This window comes from Mastigoproctus giganteus, chromosome 13 (assembly GCF_048544385.1).
Source record: "Mastigoproctus giganteus isolate SK-2022 chromosome 13, ASM4854438v1, whole genome shotgun sequence".
Classification (NCBI taxonomy): Eukaryota; Metazoa; Arthropoda; class Arachnida; order Uropygi; family Thelyphonidae; genus Mastigoproctus; species Mastigoproctus giganteus.
The window spans coordinates 77,445,058-77,463,290 of NC_143587.1; the positions used below are offsets into that span (position 1 = coordinate 77,445,058).

The 18,233-nt window shown below is 39.4% G+C and overlaps 1 protein-coding gene across 1 annotated transcript in view; it reads left to right on the plus strand.

The window, feature by feature from the left end:
* Itpr (Inositol 1,4,5,-trisphosphate receptor) overlaps window positions 1–18,233 on the plus strand; it is a 1,293,714-nt gene that overhangs the window by 561,657 nt on the left and 713,824 nt on the right. Inside the window, exon 29 of the mRNA XM_090387283.1 lies at window positions 7,066–7,191. Within this exon, the coding sequence (XP_090243409.1) occupies window positions 7,066–7,191 (126 nt within the window). The remainder of the gene's footprint in view (window positions 1–7,065; window positions 7,192–18,233) is intronic.

Sequence of the window (18,233 nt, forward strand, 5' to 3'; positions counted from 1 at the left end):
TTCTAAGTGGGAAGCATTCAAGGAATTAATAGTGGAAGCTACTAAACATTTCATACCTATTAAGAAATATTGTTCAAGGTTTAGGCCTAAATGGTTGTCAAATGAACTAATGCGACTCATGGCAGAGAAAAAAAAAAAATGCATGGGATGTATATAAATTATCAGGCGACACAGAAGCCTATGATATTAGCATTAGCATTAGTAGAGGCATTTGATGCAAGAAAGCAAGCTTATGCAGCATCAGCCAAAAAAAAAAAAAAAAAAACCACTTCCACTTCACCCCTCTGTTCGTTCAAAATACCTGTCCAGCTGAGCCTTAAACTTATTTAGGCTATCAACCTCCACCACAAGGGATGGAAGTCTGTTCCACCAACCAACCACCCGCTGGCTAAAGGCAAATTTCTGCACGTCTATCCTACATCTGTCTTTCCTCAATTTGAATTTATGCCCTCTCAGGTGATTTTTCTGAGCTAGAGGAAGAATCCCATCAGCATTGAGCATGCTTAAACCATTCAAGGCTTTATACACCTCTATAAGATCACCTCGCTGGTGCCTAGTCTCCAGACACTGTAATTTGCAAAACTTAAGCCTTTCTTCGTAAGAGCACCCCTTTGTTCCATTCACTAATCTTGTTGCCCTTCTCTGTATTCGTTCCAGCAGCTCTACATCTTTCTTGAAATGAGGCCTCCAGACCTGTATACAGTACTCTAGGTGTGGCCTGACCATTGCCTTATACAATGGAATAATCACCTCCTTATCCCTGCTGGAAAAATTCCTGTATATCATTGACAATACTCCATGAGCTACCCTTGCAGCCCGTCTGCACTGCTCAGAGAACTTCATATCTGCCTGCACAACCACCCCCAAGTCCCTTTCATTCTCTACCACTGTCAGTGTAGTACCACAGAGTTGATACGTTGCTCCGGGGTTGCTGTTTCCCATGTGTAGTACTTTACATTTGTCAATGTTAAACTTCATTTTCCACCTCTCAGCCCATCTGCTCAACCTTTCCAGATCCTGTTGCAGCAGCATAGTGTCAGTAGTGTCCTTGACAACCATGCCAACCTTTGTATCATCTGCAAACTTGGACATTAAGCTTGATATACCATCATCAATATCATTTATAAATACAGAAAACAATAATGGACCCAACACTGAGCCCTGAGGGACTCCACGAATAACATTAGTCCACGATGAGCAGTGTCCATTGATTACCACTCTCTGTCTTCTCCCCCTCAACCACCCCTTTATCCATAGCAGCAATTTGCTTCCAATGTCACACTGCTCCAATTTGTGTAGCAGTCTTCCATGTGCAGCAGTATCAAAAGCCTTTCTAAGATCCAAGTATATAATATCAAAGTTATTCCCTGCATCCAGTTCTTTTGTGACTGCATCATAGTATCCAATCAAGTTGGTCAGGCAAGACTTCCCCTTAACAAAATCATGCTGTGTCTGAGCTATAACTGAAGTCTTGTCTAAATGATCCTGCAGTGCTTCTTTAACCAGTGCCTCCATTAATTTTCCTGGAACAGAAGTTAAGCTCACAGGTCTATAATTACTTGTGTCAGCCTTTGATCCTCCTTTGTGAATTGGGGTCACATTTTCACATTTCCAGTCTATGGGTACCTCCCCTGAGTCCAAGGAAGCTCTCATAATTATGGCTAAGGGTTTGCTTACTTCCTTTGCTGCCTCCTTTAATATAACTGGATAGACCCCATCCATCCATGCCTTTCTTGTGTTTATCTTCAACAGTTTCTCCTCCACTTTACTCCCAGTTATTTCAAGATTCTGTAGCTTACTGCTAGAGTTGAATACACCTCTGGCATTCCCCTTGCTGAATAACTCCTCATGTGTGAATGTCGATGCAAAATATTCATTTAGTTTGTTAGCTACCTGAGCAGGATCATCAACAGTTGACCCATCAATATCAAGTGGACCAATCTGATTCATTCCCTTCCTTCTAGAGTTTACGTAAGTAAACAACTCTTTGCTGTTTTTCTTTGCATCCCTTACCAAGGATTTCTCGTAATCTGCCTTCGCCTGCCTATCCTCCTTTGTAACTTGGTTGCATATCAACTTGTATCTATCATAGGCTTCTGTGTCATGTGTTAATTTGTAAGTATCCCATGCATTTTTCTTCTCTGCCATATGCCTCATTAGTTCATCTGACATCCATTTTGGCCTAAACCTTGAACAGTATTTCTTAGTTGGTATGTAAAGCCTAGTAGCTTCCAAGATAAGTTCTTTGAATGCTTCCCATTTTGAATTTGCTGTTTTTAACATCATCAGTTGGCCCCACTGTATAGAATTTAAATACTGTCTCAGTCCATCATAGTCGCCTTTACGGACGCAATAACCCTTCCCTTTACCCCTAATGGTAGTTACCTCTTTGAGTAAATCCCACTTCAGCACACTGTGATCACTGCCACCTAGTGGTTCATTTATCTGCAGATTCTTAATGCATGAAGAATCACTGCTGATAATCAAATCAAGAGTATTACTCCCTCTAGTTGCCTCCCTAACATGCTGATGTAGAAAACAATCATCCAATAAATCCCCAAAAGCCCTGCTAGTGTGTGAGTAACCAGCCCCCAAATTCCAGTCAATATCTGGGAAATTAAAATCTCCCATTATAAGACTCTCTGATTTACTGGCCCACTCTATTTCCCTGTAAAGTTCCTTATTATACTCATCAGAGTCATTAGGCCTATAGCACACTCCTACTCTCAATTTTGATCTCCCAATGCTTATGTCACACCAAACTGACTCAACACTGCACTGTCCGGCGATGTCGACTGGCTTCACTTTCTTGGTTTTTATGTGTTTCTTAACTAATAGCATAACCCCTCCCCCTTCCTATCCTGTCTATCCTTTCTGTAGACGTTGTACTCCCCAAATTGCAGTTCTGCATCCCTTATATCTGTGTGACACCACGTCTCTGATATCCCAACAATATCTGCCTTTGATGTTTTGAGCAATACCTCAAATTCATCAAATTTATTTACTAAACTCCGAGCATTGGTGTACACGCAGGTATACATGCACCTGTTTCTATTCTTAGCTACCCTAACACAACCCATGTGTTTACTTGTACCGCAGTGGCTCCCAGCACTCTCTGAAATACCATGCATCTTGGTTTTCAGGCTTCTGCTCATTCTAATAGAAGCAGTGCAAGAATCTCTTTCACCTCTGCCAGTGGCTACTGTCAATCTATTGGTCTTTGTCTCCAAGCTAGCAGTTTTCCGACCCACCTAACACTGCCTCGAAAGCATCAGCAAATATATATAAGCTAGTCTGTAATCAAGTCACAAAGGAGGTTAGGGAGGCGAAGGCAGATTACGAGAAATCTTTGGCGAAGGATGTTAAGAAAAACAGCAAGGATTTCTTTACTTATATAAACTCTAAAAGGAAGGGGATGAATGTGATTGGTCCACTTGATATCGATGGTTCCACTGTTGATGATACTGCTCAGATAGCAAACAAACTGAATGCGAATTTTGCATCTACATTCACACATGAGGAGATATTAAGGTTTGAAAATTCCACAAGGTTATCAAATTGTAACAGGGTGCTTAATGATATTGTAATAACTGAGAACAAAGTGGAGTAGAAATTGTTGAAGTTAAACATAAGAAAGGCACCTGGGTGGATGGGATCTATCCAGTTATATTAAAGGAGGCGGAAAATAAAGTAAGCAAACCCTTAGCCATAATTATGAGAGCATCCTTGGATTCACGGGAGGTCCCCACTGACTGGAGATGTGCAAATGTGTCCCCAATTCACAAAGGGGATTCTGATGGGATCCTTCCACTTGTTCAGATTATGAACCTAAGGAGACATAAATTCAAGTTAAGAAAAGACAGATGTAGAATAGATGTGCGGAAATTGCCTTTAGTCAGCGGGTGGCTGGAACAAACTTCCATCTGTCATTGTGGAAGTTGATAGGTTAAATAAATTTAAGGAGGTACTGGACAAATATTTAGAGGGGATTGTTTTGAATTTTTTTTTTTTTGGATGATGCTGCATAAGCTCATACTTTTGCTTTCTTGCATCACATGCCACTACTACTGCTATGTGGGATTTACTTAAAGATGTAACTACCATCAAGTGTAAAGGGAAGGGTTTTTGTTTTTGCTAAGGTGACTACTGTGGTCTCAGGCAGTTTTTAAATTCTATACAGTGGGTTCAACTGATGATGTTAAAAATGGTGAATTCTAAATGGCAAGCCTTTAAGGAATTAATCTTGGAAGCTACCAGGCTTTTCATAACAACTAAGACATACCGTTCAAGACTTAGGCCTAAATGGATGTCAGATGAACTAATGAGGCTCGTGGCAGAGAAGTAAAATGTGTGGGCCTATAATTTAGCAGGTGACACAGAAGCCTAGTGTGTAATAAAGTCACAAAGGAGGTTAGGCAAGCGAAGTCTATGGGAAATCCTTGCCAAAGGATGCAAGGACTTCTTTACTTATCATATCTCTAGAAAGAAGGGAATGAATCAGAGTGGCCCACTTGATGTTGGTGGTTCGACTGCTTTATGATCTTGCTCAGAAAGCTGACAAACTGAATGAGTATTTTGCATCTACATTCACACGTGAGGAATTCAGTAAGGAAGGGGAGGACAGAAGTTTACTAAACCCTAACAGGGAGCTAAATGATTTTGTAATAACAAAGAGCAAAGTGGGGGAGAAATTGTTGAAGTTAAACATAAAAAGGTACCCGGGGGCAGATGGAATCCTTCCAGTTATATTGAAAAAGGCAGCGAGGGAAGTAACAAACCCTTAGCCTTAATTATGAGGGCAGCCTTAGATTCAGTGCATGTCCCCATGGACTGGAGATGAGTAAATGTATCCCCAATTCACAAAGGGGTTCAAAGGGTGACACAAATAATTATAGCCCTAATTAGTTTAACTTCTGTTCCATGGAAAATAATGGAGTAACTGATTAAAGAAGTGATGTAGGATCACCTAGACAAGACTGCAGTAATAGTTCAGACACAGCATGGGATTGTTAAGGGGAAGTCTTGTCTGACCAATTTGATTGGATACTACGATGTAGTCACAAACGAACTGGATGCAAAAAATAATTATGATATTATGTACTTGTATTTCAGGAAAGCTTTTGATAGTGTTGCAAATTGAAGACTGCTGTGCAAATTGTAGCGGTATGGCATTAAGGGCAAGTTGCAATGGATAAAGGGATGGTTGAGTGGGAGACGGCAGAGAGTGGTAATAAATGGACACTGTCCTCTTGAACTAATGTTATTAGTGGAGTTCCCCCAGGATTCGGTGCTGGGTCCATTGTTGTTTTGTGTGTTTATTAATGACACCAGTGAAGGTAAATCCGGCTTACTGTCCAAGTTTTTGATATGAATGAAGATATATCAGGCTTAATGTCCAATTTTTTAGATGACAAAGTTTGACAGGGTTGTTAATGATAGTAATGAGATTATTCTGCAGCCACAGAATCTAGAAAAGCTGAGCAGATGTGCTGAGAGGTGTCAACTGAAGTTTAATATTGACAAATGCAAAGTATTGTATGTGGGTAGCAGTAACCCACGTGAAACGTATCAGTTGTATGGTACTACACTCAGGGAGGTGGAGAATGAAAAAGACCTGGGGATAATTGTGTAGTCATATATGAAGTTCACTGAAGTGCCAAAGTAGGTCATGAATTTTTTTTTTTTTTTTCAATGATATATAGGAATTTTTCTAGCAGAGACATGGAGGTGATTATATCTTTGTATAAGCTAATGGTCAGGCCACACCTTGAGTACTGTGTACAAGTCGGGAGGCCTCATTTTAGGAAGGATGTAGAGTTGTAGAACAATTATAGAGAAGTGCAAGATTAGTGAGAGGAACAATGGGGTTCTCTTACCAAGAGAGGCTTAAATCTGCAAGATGCAGCTTCTGGAGACTAGGCACGTGCAAGGTGATCTGATTTAGGTGTACAAAGCCTTGAATGGTTTGAGCCGGCTCAGTGCTGATGGGATACTTTCATTTGTTCAGATTAAGAACCTGAAGAGGCATAGATTCAAATTATAGGGGGCATAGATTCAGTTGTAGAATTGATGTGTGGAAGTTTGCCTTTATCCAGCGGGTAGTTGATTGGTTGTGGAAGTTGATAGCTTAAATAAATTTAAGACTGAATTAGACAAACATTTGGAGTGACTTGATGGTTGAAATGGGAAGGGGTTTTTTTTTTTTTTTTTTTGGCTGATGCTGTATAAGCTTGCTCTCTTGCATCATATACCTCAACTGATGCTAAAAATAAATGTTGATAGCTGGTCAGGTATAACTTTTAGGATATCAACGTTCTTTCTCCTTTTACAAACCTACAATACTTCTTTTTTCTATTATTCTTACCCTTTTAGTCGTTGGTGCATTGTCTACTTTTCACCCCCATCTGTGCAAACTTTATCCAGCTTATCTATTCTTAAAAACTTGCATATTTTTGCATCCTTTACTGCTGCTTTGTGTGCTTTTGTGCATCTGTCATACCTTGCTTATTTATTTTTATTTTTGTCAACAGAAACTTTGATTTTTGTTACACTTAATATATATATATTGGGTATGAAGTGCATTTGTAATTATTAAGTTTTAATTTTTTGTTGAAAGCTATTAACTTTTTTGTTATAGTATTGCTGTTATTTGTTATAAGCCTGTATGTTTCACTTGAATTAAATTCTGTATATAATTTATGGAAGTAAAAGGATTTGTATATGAAAGCATAGTTGTCGGAAGCTTTTCAACTGGAGTAAGAATAAACTGGTTTTACGGTTCTGACTTAAATACTGCTGACTTAAATATTGTGTCTTTATTAATTTTTTTTGTTAATTGGCATGTTTTTATTTAATGTAATTATGTGGGTTTGGGCAACATCTTGTTGCTTAGTTAATTTGCCCTTGTAAATAAATGTATTGATCTGTGTACAAGCTAGTACAAAGTAGTAACTTATCCTGTAAATTCATTTTCCTCCTTTTTGTTATCCCTTGAGAAATGACTATTATTTATTCAAATTCTTCTAATGAATGGATATTTATTTATTTATTTTGATTGTTTCACAGAAAGAAGATATACGAATGAATGAACTTATGAGATTAGCTCATGAATTTCTACATCACTTCTGTTTAGGAAATCATGCAAACCAGTCGCTTCTCCACAAACATATTGACTTATTCCTGAATCCTGGGGTATGCTTTATTATGAACTTCTAGTATATAAAGATTTCAAAATTATGAAATGATAAAATCTGAATTTACTTGCATATGTCTAAGGTTGAATGAAACATTTGTAATTATATGAAATAGCAAAATATATTGTCCATAGCAAAGATATCTCTCTGATCAGGTTGAATCTATGATATTGATTACTTTTGAAATCTTGATTTGCAAGAATAGGAAGCATAAAGGATGACATAAGCTGAAGAGTTCAAATTAAAAGAATCTAAAATGTTAACCAATTAGCACTTGATAATTTGGAGGGGAAAAAAGGATTTCTGTATATACTTGTATGTAAGCTGATTCCATGTATAGTGTGACACCTGATTTATTCATATAGCTTGTGTATAATGCAACACCAGCTTTTGAGTAGTATTTAAAGACCTATTGTAGTGGGATATTTCAGTATTGGGTATGATCCTAGACATGTTTTTTTAGCAAATACATAAGTGGTTATACCATTTTTGTACAAAGCCATTCCAAAATACTTGAAGTGACACACACACACACACACACACACACACACACACACACACACACACACACGCGCGCGCGCGCGCGTGTACGTGTGTGCATGTGTGTTATTTATATATATATTATACTGGGTCGTTATAAAATAAGTTTTCCTATTCAGGAGACGCTATTGTCAAAACGGTTAGAGTAGCATTGTAAAAATTGGTGAGTATGTCATTTAGGGTATGGGGAAGCAATTTGTAGAAAGAAAAAAAAAGTTCAACTTTCTGCCACCAGGGGAAAACGGCGCCGTGTGTATCTAAAAGTTGTCATTTACTTCAAGGCACGCTGCTTACACAAATGACATCCTGTTAGATAAAAGCAGGAAGGCCAATGCCACCATTATGGCTCTTACAAAAAAGAAATGTGCTCTTTTAGTAAAACTGTTCTACCAGAATAATAGTAACGTTAATGCAGCACTACGTGAATGTCAGAAACTTAAAGGTTTCCGTAAACGACTTTTAACATTGTCAGTGGGGCTTCGAAAACTAATAAAGAAATTTAAAGGACTGATCCGGGTGTTAGGTGTAATTCCAGGAAGAGGACGACCACGATTGGAACAGAGGTAGTGGATGAATTGGATGTCGCAATGGCCTCCAGGTCAGAATGCAAAATAGTACTAGTCAGTAGTGCCAGGGGTGTGTCAAGAGGCTTGAACCTTCCTAGGTCTACTATACGAATAGTACTTCAGATAATTTTAAGCTGGTTCCTGTACAAGATTCACATAGTGCAAGAACCAAAGTCTTGTGATCAGCAACAACGAATAGACTTTGCTCTACGATTTCTGGCTCATAGGCAACTTGACAATATGTGGGCTTGAATGATGTGGTCTGATGAGGCACATTTCACTCTTCATGGGACTGTAAATGCACAAAACTGCCAAATATGTGAAACTTCCCATCCATCTGCTGTGTGTGAAAGACCATTACAAAGTCCATATGTTACAATATGGTTTGGATTCACAGCAGAGTTTATAATTGGACCATTTTTCTCTGAAGAGTCTACACCTCATGGCCCCGTAAGGTGCACTGTAACTAATGCATGGTACTGCACTCTTCTAAGTGATCACATTATTCCTGCTCTGCAAGAAAGGCAATGCTTGGGGACCATAGTGTTCATGCAAGATGGTCATCCGCCGCATGTTGGTCAACAAATGAAGGAACTGCTCTGTTCAATGTTCGGAAATGATCGTATTATTTCTAGAGACTTTCCACAGTTCTGGCCACCCTGATCACAGATCTCAATTCCTGTGATTTCTGGCTATCGGGATCCTTGAAAGACAAAGTTTACTGTGGCAGCTTACAGATGCTTCATTTGAAAGCAAGCATTAAACAGCATGTAATGTGCATCCCTAATGAGATGCTATGCGAAACTGTGTTGCACGCAGTCCTTCGTTTTCAGAATGTCATCTCAATTGAAGGAAAGCACAGAGAACAATATCTGTAGATTTCTAAGTTCTGATTTTAAAATCTAATCCTAAGTTAAGTATTCCATCTCACATTTACAGTGCCAATTTCTCCCCTGTTGGTGGAAATTTGAACTAATTTTTTTTCTCCTAGAAATCACTTCCCCATATCCTAAATGACATCCCCACCAATTTTCACAGCACTATCTCTAACTGTTTTGATGCTAGGGTCTCCTAAATAGGGATGTTGTTATGTTGTTGTTATTTGGTTTTTAGGAGCATTAGCAACTAAGGCCATATTTCTCCAGGGATATGTGGTGGTCATTCCCTGGCCTTTCCGCATCCTCCGTATTTGGTGGTCACAGGCTCGAACCCGGTCTAATCAAGAAGTGTGTGCTACGCACTGCCCCTCCTGCCCACCTGGCTATGGAGGCACCTCTGAATACGGAAACTTGTTTTATAACCACCCTGTATATATACAGGGTGATTCACTACCAGTGCGACAAACTTGCAGGAGGTGTAGGGGGTACAAAGACGAATCGGAATCACATAGCATTGCAGGGTCCGAAATGCCTTCGTCATGCGGTAGAGGACGTTGAATGGGAGGTCGTATGAACAGCGATCCCGCTGGAAGTCAGCATTTGCGAACCGTTTCTGTTGAAGAAACCAAGTAGCAAAAGTCCTCCGGAGTGGATAATCCGCAGGCTCCAATGATTGGACGCGTTGCAGATGGTATGAACTCATTTGGTTTGTTGACAGTATCCTCCATACAGTGGATTGGGAAATACCCAATCATTGGCCTATCACTTGAGTACTCGTACTCGGATTGCCTTCTGCAAGACATAGGATATTCTCCTCATTGTCTGGCGTCCTCGTCGTTCGCTCTCAATTCATGGTACCTCTCGTGAAACAACCAGTCTCACGTAACCTTCTCATCATACGATTAAAATCGTATGATGAGGAGCATGCCTGTGCGGGAGACGTTCCTGGTACAAGCGCAGAGCAGCGTGCCCGTTACAGTCCGCAGCTCCATATGCGAGGTACGTGTCGGCCAGTTCAACGTTTGAATACTCGTCCATCCTACTGCCTCGGGAACCGGTTCGCAAATGCTGACTTCCAGCGGGATCGCTGTTCACGCGACCTCCCATTCAATGTCCTCTACCGCATGACGAAGGCATTTCGAACCATGCAATGCTATGTGATTCCGATTCGTCTTTGTGCCCCCTACACCTCCTGCAAGTTTGTCTCACTGGTAGTGAATCACCCTGTATATAGTCTCTTATTTCTGTCAGTTAAATATCTTACTCCAAAAACATATAATAAAGTGATATGAATCATGATTACACAGGCTGAAATAAAAATTCTTTAATTCTAGTGTTTTTATTTATGCAATGATAATATCATTAAGAATAAACACTAATTTGGAAGCGTTATAAGACATTGTTATATATGGTATACACAAGATATGACATAATACAGGAATAAATTCTTTACAACAAAAAAACGACCTATTCTTACTGAATATTTATTAACTAAAAGCCATTAAAAACTTGTTCGTCATTGTCTTCATTACCAAATAACATATCCCAGCCTTTTGCTTGAATTGATCGTCATACAGGTCATCGGCACCTGCAGTTATCATAGGATCATCAGCAACTTCAACACCACCATTGTTATTCATACAAGAAATCATCCTCTATTCCATCAAATGCATTGGAGATACCACATTTCTTAAATTAATGCACCACATTTTCCAGTCTAATATTTCTCCACACCTGAACAACCCATTCACAAATAGGTTCTAGTGTCAAAGCCCAAATGCTCATTCCCTTTATAAATGCCTTCAATCATCCAGTTGTTCCACAGATTTCCCATAGCATTTTTAAAATGTTTGTTTAGGCAGACATCAAATGGCTCCATAATGCTTGTTACACCTCCAGGAATCACTGCTATATCTGTGTTCTGGGGTCTAACTTGAGCAACAATACTATCCATCTGGGCGCCTCCGTAGCCAGGTGGGGAGGAGCAGCAGTGCATAGCACACACTTCTTGATTAGACCGGGGTTCGAGCCCGTCACCACCAAATACAGAGGATGCGGAAAGGTCATTCAGGGAATGACCACCGCATATCCCGGAGCAATATGGCCTTAGTTGCTAATGCTCCAAAAAACCGAACAACAACAACTATCCATCTGATGGCATTTAAGTGTATATTAGACTTCTTTCTTTACTCAGTGCCCCTCATTGCTAACACCACACTTGTTTCAGCTATATTTTCAAATCTTGTTCATCCATCCAGTCTTTCTTATGAATGTGCACAACTACTCCCTTAGGGAATTTCTGTTTTGGTAATGTCTTTCTCTTGAAAATTACCATTGTCCTCAGCTTTGTTCCATCAGCTATACATGTTAAAACAACAGTAAAGTTTGCTTTTTTGTGGTCAGTCATTTTTGCTAGCACTGCTTTTTCCCCCATTTTGTTCACTGTTTTGCCGACTGACATGTCAGAATTCATTGGAGTTTCATCCATGTTCCACATCAGCTGATAGTTCTTTTTTTTTTTTTTTATTCTAAATTTCTGAAATGAAATTCTTTTATCATCCAATTCTGCAGAAAGGTGCTTTGAAATCTTGCTCTTTTGTTGCAGGACAAGATTATATATTTTCATAAATCTGAAAAGATTTATGAAAAAGATTTATGAAAAGCACTGGCACTGGCCTTGAAATCAGCAATGTTCATTTTTTTTTTTCCCCTCTTTCAGGGAAAAGATCCAAATTTTTCCACAAGAAATACTGTTTTCATTCTGGCGAACTTCAGTGACAAATTTGTTTACTTCATCTTCCAACTGTGGTCACCTATTAGCCTTACTTCTATTTGCGCATTTCTTCTTAGGCAGTTGCATAAACTGTGTAGAGAGCTTCCTCCAATTCCTAACATCATGCTCTGTGATATTAAATTGCCTTGCAGCTACACAACTGTTTATCTTTTCTGCATGCTCAGTCACTTATCCCTTCCATCATGCAGTATGATTGATGACTTTTGAGGTTAGGATGAACATCGTGGCGAGATTCAATATTCCTTACATTTTGAGGGTACAGCTCTAAAACGGTGTTCGCAGGCCGGCCGCTAGTTAGTACACCAGACCAAACCTATTGGTAACTCCTTAGGAGGCTTCCGGATCAGCTAGTGTACAATCTTTTTTTTTTTTTTTTATGAAAATCCCAAACACGAAAGGTATCAAAACCTATAGTACTTAGTACCGTGCATGGGTTGAAGGAGAAGTATGGAGGGAGGCGGATGCTTTTTGCTACCTCTACTCTGCCAGATAGTGAGTGGAGGGAGTCTGAGTAGTGTGTATGCCGGGAGCAATGTCAAGGCAATGTTATGTCAAGGATCTGGGTATATTCTTACCATGTGTACACCGTATCCAAAAATTTCATTACTTAATACATCATGTCCCACCCACTTTTTCTTACAATTGAATACACCATGAATTGTCAAACTAATAGAGCAAGCTTATCTGCAAAAAGATCTAAACCTCCCAAACACTTCCTAATTCATTTCACAAATATATATGGTCTCAATTCCAATCTCAACGATGTCCATTTCCACTTGCAGTCAATGTACTTTTTCTGACAGAATCTCAGTTATCAGTTGATTCAACTACTGCTCATCTCAGAGGCCCAAATTATTCGCTGTATGATTCCTTTCGCCTCAAAGGTGGTCCTTGTGCATATGTCCATTCTGATGTTCCCTGTCAGAGACTTGGCAATTTGGAATCTCCTCTCTTTGATCTTCTCTGGCATAAAATCTCTTTATCTCATTGTATCAAATTCATCTGTCTCTACTGTTCTCCCAACTACACTAATCACTTGGAGTTCTTTGACTTCCTCTCTTTGCAACTTGACTTTCTCCAGTCCAACTTTCCTAACAGTGAGGTAATTTTCCTTGGTGATTTTAATGTTCACAATTCCAGCTGGCTTCCATTTTCTAGTCACACCAACCCATCTGGTTGAGATGCTGAGGCTTTTGCAATTACTAATGACCTTGCACAGATTGTTCATTTACCTACAAGAATACCAGACAATCCTAATCATACAGCCAACACGCTTGATTTTTTTCTTACAAAGAACCCTTCTAAGTACACGGTTGAAGTGAAAGGTCCTTTAGGCACTTCAGATCACAACTTGGTGATTGTCTCTTCTCCAATGGAGCCTTTATCTCATGGCTATTCCCAACCTTGTGTTGTTTAGCATTACAAGAATTCCATTACAGGGGCTCTAGTAAAACGCTTCACGGACAGACCATCAAGGGAGTCCAAAATCTCCTCTCCACCGGCATAGCAATCAGATACCCTGCTATCTACACATACTACGTTCTCCTCTCGTCATAGAATCCCCAGATCCCAACTGTTCAGTGTTTACCTTCAGAATTGCAGGAGTATAATTAGCAACCTAAACCACTTCAGAGCAATCCAAGGCTCACATATTTACGACATTTACCTGCTCACTGAAACCTGGCTCTCCATAAATATTGATGATCAGGAGATTATAGATGGACAATATACAATCCATAGAAAGGACAGAGGATCTCGTGGAGGCGGAGTAGCTATTATACATTCTAACCATATACTCTGTGAAACTGCATCAAATTTCACAAATATTGAATCAGTATACTGCCTTCTTCATCTTGGCAAGTTAAAGGTTTTAATAGTATTGCTTTATTTTCCACCTCCCTTAACTAATATAGACCTCCAGTACTTAGAAAGCTCGCTGGAATCAATCTTCCCACTAATTCAATCTGCCGACATAGCAATGGTTTTGGGTGACTTTAACTGTCAAATGGCCAATTTAGGATCTTCTTCTCCATCACTGCAGACTAGGGCTCTCTTTAATATGCTTCACAGCTATGGTCTGGAACAAATTTGCAACTTTCCAACCAGAGAAAATGCCTACCTCGACCTAATATTTTCCTCTACTCATATAGATGTTCACACCGACAACCCCATATTTCACTCGGATCATTCACCAATTACTTTTGACATCACAGTGACTTCTCATAACTTCAAATGCAGCTCCCGTACTCCTCGATTCAATTTCAGAAAGGCTGACTGGCCTCTGCTCAACCTAGCTCTAAGAAACGTAGACAAGCAGCTCGCTGACGCTATGGATGACATCGATGTGCTCACCAACAACCTGATTAACTGTGTCCATTCAGTTATATCTGACATTGTTCCTCAATCCCATCTTACCGCACGCTCTACCTACCCGCACTGGTATAATAGTGAACTAATACGTAAAATTAAATCCAAACAATTCTACAGAAACAAATATAAGCAAACAGGTGACAGTCAATACTATGAAATATTCAGCCAACTCCGCAAAGAAGTGAAAACTCTCATATTAAACTCCTACAACATGTATACAGAGTCAGTTCAGGATAGTCTGCTTACTCACAGAGATATGAAACCATTCTGGAATTTCATGAAGCATAAGAACATAACCAGTAGAAAGTTACAACTCCGAAACGCAGATGGAATTCTCTTATCTGACGAATTCAGTATTGCTCAAGAGTTTGCCAAACACTTTTCTAGAATTCAAACAAATGATACATTGAGACCTGCCTCATTTCCTGACTTCACACCTGTTAAAGATGATATCCTCATTAATCTCTTTATCACTGATGAAGATTTAAACTCGGCATTAAAAAGCATGAAAAATGACTATACTAGAGGCCCAGATGACATTCCAGGCCTATTTTGGAAAAGGACTGTCACTACATTGAAACCCCTCATACTGCGGATCTTCAACCTGTCTCTCAGGCTGGGGAAGTATCCTAATCACTTTAAGCAGGTCAATATAGTTCCTATTTTCAAAAAAGGTGATAAAAATGACGTATGCGATTACAGACCCATAACCTTGCAAAACAGCCTGGCTAAACTCTTCGACACAGCAGTGCACAAACATCTCTTCGAATTCTTCAAGCCTTTTATCGATCAGAATCAACATGGTTTCTGCAGTGGCAAGTCAGTAGTCACAAATTTACTTCCTTTCTGGCAATACACCTCTGAAGCTCTTGATAACCACCTACAAGTTGATGCAGTCTACACAGACATATCTAAGGCATTTGATAAAGTCCCGCACGAACAACTTCTGGAAAAACTTAAGCTGTATGGCATCCGTGACCCTTTGCTCTCATGGCTACGCAGCTATATTACGCATCGTTCCTTGAGCGTTATCATCGATCAAGTGAACTCAGACTGTTTTATACCACTAAGCGGAGTACCACAAGGCTCTCCCTTAGGTCCTCTTCTCTTCATTGTTTTCGTAAATGATCTTCCTTCTTTCATCTACACCTCCAATGTTCAAGTTGCTCTCTATGCAGATGATCTTAAGATCTACTCAGCAGTGAAGGAGACTACCGATTCTCAACAACTTCAATGTGCTCTCAATAAATTCTCTCTGTGGCTATCTCTGAATGGCTTGTCTGCTAACCCCTCGAAGTGCAAAGTTATCTCTTTCTCATCTTGCAGATCTCCACAACTAATGAATACGGAGTATAGTATTAACTCTGTGATCATCGAAAGGTGTGACCAAGTTAACGACTTAGGGATTCTCTTTTCCAGCAGTGCTAAATTCGATGCCCATGTCCTTAAAATCACCAGCAAAGCATTCAAAACACTGGGATTCATCAAACGGAACACATACAAGTTCAAACACTACAGATATGCGGTTATCCTTTATAAAACTATTGTACTGCCAATCCTTGAATTCAGTTCACCCATCTGGAATCCTCACACAAAGACTTTAACTAACAAAATTGAAGCAGTCCAAAAAAACTTTATCCGTTACCTTACGTACCGCAATCCTCTATTCTATCACTCAGTGTATTATGAATCGCTGTGTGATTACTTTCATCTAAGGCCTCTGTGCACTAGAAGAGTTACTGCTGACATCGCCCTCCTAGCCAAAGTAATTACTGGAATTTATGAAGCATCTGATATCCTGAGTAAAATAAACTTCAATGCTCCCTGTAGACAAGTCAGGAACCTTACACCGTTTCGCCTTGACTCTGCCAACACGGACTTAATGAAGTTCAGTCCACTGAACAGAATCAGCAAATCAGCAAATGACTCTCGCATTGACTTCTTTGACAACTCCCAATCACTGATGAACTCCATCCACAAGTTTGCCTCTTCACTTAAACTGCAAAGTGACTAGCTCACATCTAATTATTGTAGCTTATTATTTGTTATATTATTTTTCTATTCTCTAACGGATTAATTATTACTTGTTTTACCGGTAACTTAACTTAATACAATCCTCTTTTGTACATATGCTTTATTGTTTGAATTTGTATCAATGTTTATCGTCCTGTAGGATTTCACATTATTGTTATTATGTTTATTGATCTGATCTCAGATACACTGTTAATGGTTACCTGTTGTGTATCTTTTTATTAATAAAATAAAAAATAAAAAATAAAAAAAAATAAAATTCAAAATGGGATAACCTGCGAGATTTCATTTCTTCTTTTCCTTGGTCGGATTACTCTTTCAAAACTTCTGATATCAACGTTTACGTAGATCGTGTCAGTGAAATTATTCTTGCAGGAATGGAATCCTTTATCCCACACTCCACTTTAAAATCTCGTCCTTTATCTAAACCTTGGTTTTCCAATAAATGTACTAAAGCTGTTCAAGAGAAGAATGTTGCATATTGTAATTGGCTTGTTTCTAATTCTTCAGTTTCATTTTCTGCCTACACCAAAACTCGCAACAATTGTAAAGCAGTTATTAATCAGTCCAGACTAGAGTTTGAACAGGCTAAGAGTAGAAAACTTGCTTCTTGCCCTAATGGTAGCTGAGCAGTCTGGTCTCTTGCCAAAGCTATTGGCTGCAACTTTTGCCCATCTCTGCTCCCACCTCTGTCCAAACCAGATGGTTCTGTTTTCACTTCAGCCAAGGATAAAGCTGACCTACTAGCATCCCATTTTTATTCCAACTCATGTATTAATGATCTTGGTAAAACACCTCCCACCATTCCCAACACACTCCATTCAATGCCTCTTGTGGACTTCCGTCAAAAGGATGTCAGAGGGATTTTGACGAATCTTGATGCTAAGAAAGCTCCAGGTCCCGATGGTATTTCTCCATTTGTTTCCAAAACCTGTGGTCCTGAACTTACTCCTATTCTTTGTTGCCTTTTTTCACTTTCTTATTCCAAAGGTGTTTTTCATTCTGCTTGGAAATTTGCTCATATCCAGCCAGTTCCTAAAAAGGGTGACAAATCCCTCCCATCCAATTTTCGTCCCATTGCAATTACTTCTACTCTTTCTAAAGTAATGGAGAAATCAATTGATTGCCAACTCTTAAAGGGTACACTTTCCGTCTGATCAACTAACGCCAGTATGGATTCCGTCAGTGTCGATCCACTGGTGATATTCTGGCTTATGTTACCCATTTATGGACTAATTCAATGGAAAGGTTTGGTGAAACTCAACTAGTTGCTGTTGACATCTCAAAGGCTTTCGATCGTGTTTGGCATAAAGGTCTTCTAAACAAGCTTCCATCTTATGGTTTGCCAACTGTTTTTAGTAATTGGTTATCCAGGTCTCTCTCTGATTGCTCACTGAGGGTGATGGTAGATGGCTCTCTGTCTTCTAACTTCTCCACTAATGCCAGTATCCCCCAACGTTCAATTATATTCCCCACTCTTTTCCTCTTGTATATTAATGACCTTCTTCCATTTACTGGAAAACCTATCCATAGTTTTGCCAATGATAGCACATTGCATTCCACTTTCCAGTTCAAGACACCTTGCCCTGCTCAAACAGCTTCTACTTCTCGAATATCTACTACTAATTCCGTAAATACCAATCTCCAGGTAAATCTCCACTGGGGCAAAGACAACTTAATTGATTTCAATCCTTCTAAATCTGAGTCTTGTCGTCTATCTCACAAAAAAGGATTCTTTTGCTCCTATGCTTACCTTTGGTGACTCTCCGATTGCTAGGCAAGTTGATATGTTTCTTTTGGGGATTACCCTGACTTCTAATCTCTCTTGGCACAAGAACATTACAAATATTGCTTCCTCTGC